The sequence below is a fragment of the Eremomyces bilateralis genome (genome assembly GCF_010015585.1).
Source record: "Eremomyces bilateralis CBS 781.70 unplaced genomic scaffold P152scaffold_11, whole genome shotgun sequence".
In the NCBI taxonomy this organism is placed as follows: Eukaryota; Fungi; Ascomycota; class Dothideomycetes; order Eremomycetales; family Eremomycetaceae; genus Eremomyces; species Eremomyces bilateralis.
Window position 1 is genome coordinate 371,111 of NW_022985077.1, and position 5,266 is coordinate 376,376.

At 52.1% G+C, this 5,266-nt stretch overlaps 2 protein-coding genes across 2 annotated transcripts in view; one reads left to right on the forward strand and one right to left on the reverse strand.

The window, feature by feature from the left end:
• The window catches only part of P152DRAFT_507770 (uncharacterized protein), a gene marked incomplete at its 3' end in the record, with an annotated part of 3,526 nt that extends 1,496 nt beyond the window's left edge, over positions 1-2,030 (reverse strand). Inside the window, exons 1-3 of the mRNA XM_033682552.1 lie at positions 1,663-2,030; positions 1,434-1,584; positions 15-1,387 (exon numbers count right to left, since the gene is read on the reverse strand). Of these exons, the coding sequence (XP_033533631.1) occupies positions 15-1,387; positions 1,434-1,584; positions 1,663-1,816 (1,678 nt within the window). The 5' untranslated portion in view covers positions 1,817-2,030. The remainder of the gene's footprint in view (positions 1-14; positions 1,388-1,433; positions 1,585-1,662) is intronic.
• Positions 2,031-3,592: 1,562 nt separating this feature from the next.
• Positions 3,593-5,266, forward strand: part of P152DRAFT_488337 (uncharacterized protein) — a gene marked incomplete at its 5' end in the record, with an annotated part of 2,824 nt that continues 1,150 nt past the window's right edge. The window contains 2 exons of the mRNA XM_033682118.1: positions 3,593-3,720; positions 3,767-5,255. Coding sequence (XP_033533632.1) covers positions 3,593-3,720; positions 3,767-5,255 — 1,617 coding nt within the window. The remainder of the gene's footprint in view (positions 3,721-3,766; positions 5,256-5,266) is intronic.

The window sequence follows — 5,266 nt, forward strand, 5'->3', positions numbered from 1 at the left end:
AGGGTGCTGTACACCTAGCTCCTTCTCCCTCCCTTCTAGCGCTCGCCGGTTCAGCTTCTCCGCCTCCGAGTACTTCCCCTGACTTTGCAGCACCAACGCCAGGACGGTAACACTTATTAGTGTCAATTGGTCGTCCTGCCCATTTGCCCTCTCTCCAGCATTCAGCGCCTTTATTGCTATGTCGTGTGCTATCTTATACCTCCCTGTCATCCACATATACCACGCAGAATTTGTAAGAATCTTAGCCCAGTCTTTCAAAAACTTCTCAGTCACCGGCTCTGCGCCATATAACGATTCAACATGCGGAAGCAGTTGCTGGCACTTCGCCCAGTTCTTAAACTCGCCGTTGGGAAGCTCTCGTGCCATTAATTGTACGAATTGTTGCTTCCACCACTCCGCGTCGCTAAACGACGATAGCCAGATCCGTGTGCAGAACTGCACCAGGGCGTGCATCTCACACACGTCAGTCTCGGTTGTCGCAGAAACAAGGGAGTAAGCTTGTAAGGTATCAAAGTCTTCGTCGAATTCATTATTAGCCTCGTCTTCGCAGCCTGGTTTTGCCACTGTCCTACTGACTGTCCTACTATGCCTTCGAAGTATAGACTCTGGAATTCCTTGGGGGTTAAAGAAGCTCATAAGCGATAGCAAGTCTGCAGCAGAAGGCCGTTCTTTACGGATACGCTCAAACGATATCTGCCACGTCGTTACCACCGAGTTAGATGCACTATCATCCCTACGGATATCGTCTATATCCCAATTTAGGAGATTTTCTCTCTTGTTATTGTTTCTTCGAAACTCGTCGAGGTACTTAGAGATCGTCATTCGAGCTCGCCGGTTGATGTATGCAGCGGCCTGGGTGATTGCAAGAGGGATGTAGTCGAGAGCACGCAGCAGATCAATTGTGTCGTCGGTCAACGCGTCCTGCAGTAGCTTGTTTCGGAGGAGCTGTAGGCCTTGGGCCTCGTCCATTGCCTGCACCTCCTTGATATTCTTATAGCCTCCTGCTAGTCCGGCTGCTGCATCCTTGTTCCTAGAAGTGATCAGGATCGATCCGTTGGGGCTCTGCGGGAGGTAAACCGCCAGCGATGCCGGCGGGCTTTCGGACGGCTTGTCTTGCTCGCCCTTGCGCGACGAGAAGGTCTCGACGTCGTCGACGTTGTCGAGGACCATTGTCCATTGGCCGTTTGTTTCCTCGCATAGCCAGTTACGGACTAGCCGTAAAATATCGGCCTTCGGATTCTCTCGCCCCGGAAGCTCTAACCTGTCTGCAATATCTCTGTACGCTTCTTCAAATCGGGCCTTAGTACTAGCGTATACCCAGAAGATGGACGTTTGCGGCGATGTATCGCGGATATCGTAGCAGTATCGGATAGCTATTTGCGACTTCCTACCTGCTATTAGCCTAATAGTGTAAAGAACAGATACTAACATACCCTACGCCGCCAAGGCCGACGAGCGCGGCGCGAGCGCCCGGTCTTGCGCAGTTGTCGTGGATCCACGCTAGAATGTCCGGCCGGTCGACGAAGTCAGGGTCTGGTGCGAACGGGACGGTGGAGAAAGGGGTGCGTTTTCGGCTCGGTCCGTCTGTGCGCTGGTTTAAGCATTGATATTTGATATTTGATAATAGATATTGGGTGGTCATGAATCCTATGGTGTGCTCACTTGAAATAATGAAGTTCGTCGTCCCGCCAGCCGCAGTGGTCGTCCCGGCAATGACGGTGTCACCCTGAATGCCCCCAGTGAAGTCGCTCGGTTGTTGCATGCTTTGACTCGGATAACTCAGATGCGAGGCAGGCGAGGTGTTTCTTGTGGACATCTATTCGCACTCAAAGTAGCAGCTAAGGAGTGACCAGACCCCCGCAGTATGGCGCCTCGCCGTTATATAAGTCCAGTTTTCGGAGCTTGTCAAAGTTGAGGCTGTGACGGAATATTATCGAGCCGATACCAGTCGTTACAGCGCTCTCCAATCGAGTTTATGTGGTCCATGCATGCAGGATGAAGCCACTCTGCCACTGGAGTCTGGAGACCACTGACCACGCGCGAGTGGAAGACCCCGCATGCTATGGGGGCGGAGTTGACTTCGTCGAAAATAGCCTCTTATGGAGAGCATGTTGGCGTCTTGTCCTCTACCTTCTTTCCAGCCCAGCAATTTACGAAGATACAAGCTGTCTCAACCAGTTTCATTCAATATATGTATGGCGTTCTGGAAGCTGTCGAAGGGCAAAGGAGGTGCTCAGACGGCCCTTGCCGAGCCCCCAACAGATGAGCTATTCTCAACGGTTGGAGATTATGGCCTTCAAACGCTATCCGAGAGCGTGGATGACATTATCGAGTAAGCGATCTAGCATACCTCATTAACTCCGCCAACCAGTAAAATCAGCATCGTTTTCGTCCACGGTTTAACCGGCAATCGCGAATCGACTTGGACCGACAGGACTGGCAACGTGTTCTGGCCAAAAGATCTACTCGCAAAAGATCTCCCAAAGGCGCGAGTCATCACGTTTGGCTACGATGCCGATATCGTTCGAGGATTGAGCACGGCCGGAAACAGTACACTCAGAGACCACGGGAAAGCTTTGGCTGAGGACCTGGCTATGCGGAGGAAGAAGACAGATTCTGTAAGACTTGTTGCGGCGCAATTTAAACCAAGAGCTCTAGCGACGCAAGAGTGTCGTCCCGGCGCACATACCGGGCATTTACGGTCTTTGCTGTGATGCACGTCAAAAGAGCCGCAAAGAGCTGTCGCCGAAGTAGCCGACATATATTGTTGGAAGGCCGTTAGCAAACGCTGACTCAAGTAACAGAACCTTCGTCCTCTGATCTTCGTTGCGCATAGCCTTGGTGGATTGGTTGCTGAGCAGGCGAGTGATCCTCCAATATATTTACCAGCTACCAGTCCACTAATACCCCAGTGCAGGCACTGCTTGTCTCTCGCGGCTCGGCCCAGCAGCATGTTAAGGACTTGCTTGAAAGCACCGTGGCGATTGCGTTCATGGGTACTCCACACCTCGGATCGAATATTGCAAATTGGGGACATCCAATCTCGAAACTTTCAAACCTGCTGCGCAAAACCAACTCCAAGATTGTAGGAGTATTACAGCCGGGCTCTGAAATGCTCGCCACGGTCCAACAAGAGTTTCATATCATGCTTGACGACCGAGGTAGAAACGACAACAAACATATTAACATCTTTTGTTTTTATGAAGAAGTCGGATACCCTGGGCTCGGCGAGGCATGCAATTCCTCTAATATCCTCTATAGCCGAATTCTAGTGCTAAGCTCTTACAGATAGTACCGAAGCAATCAGCGATCCTTACGGCGTATCCAAACATTGGCATTCATGCAACCCACACAGGGATGACAAAGTTCAAGACTTCCGAGGACGCCGGCTATGTGCGAGTACATGATCGGCTTTGGCTCTGGTATAATATTGTTGAAAAGAGCGTGTGTCCGGTCCCGCGCCCGAAGACCAGGATGCAACAAACGAGCAACTTCAACTTCGGAGTCCCGTCAAGACAAGGTAGATGCTCTCTCGGAACGTAGCTAACCCGTGGCTAACACCAGTGCAGAGGGGGCAAGCCGAGAACGGAAGCCCTTCTCCACCGTCCCGTTCGCACCAGACCCTGACTTCGTCGACCGGCCCGATATTCTAACGTGGATCTGCGACAAGTGTGCAGGGCCGGGCGCTCGCGCCGCGCTCGTCGGCCTTGGCGGCGTAGGGTATGTTAGTATCTGTTCTTTACACTATTAGGCTAATAGCAGGTAGGAAGTCGCAAATAGCTATCCGATACTGCTACGATATCCGCGATACATCGCCGCAAACGTCCATCTTCTGGGTATACGCTAGCACCAAGGCCCGATTTGAAGAAGCGTACAGAGACATTGCAGACAGGTTAAAGCTTCCGGGGCGAGAGAATCCGAAGGCCGATATTTTACGGCTAGTCCGTAACTGGCTATGCGAGGAAACAAACGGCCAATGGACAATGATCCTCGACAACGTCGACGACGTCGAGACCTTCTCGTCGCGCAAGGGCGAGCAAGACAAGCCGTCCGAAAGCCCGCCGGCATCGCTGGCGGTTTACCTCCCGCAGAGCCCCAACGGATCGATCCTGATCACTTCTAGGAACAAGGATGCAGCAGCCGGACTAGCAGGAGGCTATAAGAATATCAAGGAGGTGCAGGCAATGGACGAGGCCCAAGGCCTACAGCTCCTCCGGAACAAGCTACTGCAGGACGCGTTGACCGACGACACAATTGATCTGCTGCGTGCTCTCGACTACATCCCTCTTGCAATCACCCAGGCCGCTGCATACATCAACCGGCAAGCTCGAATGACGATCCCTAAGTACCTCGACGAGTTTCGAAGAAACAACAATAAGAGGGAAAATCTCCTAAATTGGGATACAGACGATATCCGTAGGGACGATAGTACATCCAACTCGGTGGTAACGACGTGGCAGATATCGTTTGAGCGTATTCGTAAAGAACGGCCTTCTGCTGCAGACTTGTTATCGCTTATGAGCTTCTTTAACCCCCAAGGGATTCCAGAGTCGATACTTCATAAGCATAGTAGGAACGGGGCAGAATTAAACGGCGAAGGCGAGGCTGACGCCGCCTTCGAAGAAGACTTTGATACCTTACGGACATATTCGCTTATAGCAGCGACAGCCGAGACCGATATCTATGAGATGCACGCGCTAGTGCAATTCTGCACGCAGGTCTGGCTGTCGTCGTTTAGCGAGGCGGGGATATGGAAGCAAAGGTTTATAGGGCTGATGGCACAGGAGTTTCCAACTGGGCAATTCGAGAACTGGGGGAGGTGCCAGCAGTTACTTCCGCATATCGAATCCCTATACGACAAAGAGCCGGCGACTGACGAGTCCTTGAAGGACTGGGCTCAGATTCTTACAAATGCTGCATGGTACATGTCGATGATAGGGGGGTATAAGAGAGGACAAGACATAGCAGCAAAGGCGCTTAAGGCTAGAGAAAGGATATGTGGACAGGAAGACCAGTTAACACTAATAAGTGTTACCGTCCTAGCATCAGTGATCACAAGCCAGGGGAAGTACTCGGAGGCAGAAAAGCTGAACCGACGAGCGCTAGAAGGGTACGAGAAGGGGCTAGGTGTACAGCACCCAGATACGCTGACGAGCGTGGACAACCTGGCGGGCGTACTGAAATATCAGGGGAAGTACTCGGAGGCGGAGAAGCTGAACCGGCGAGCGCTAGAAGGGAGGGAGAAGGAGCTAGGTGTACAGCACCC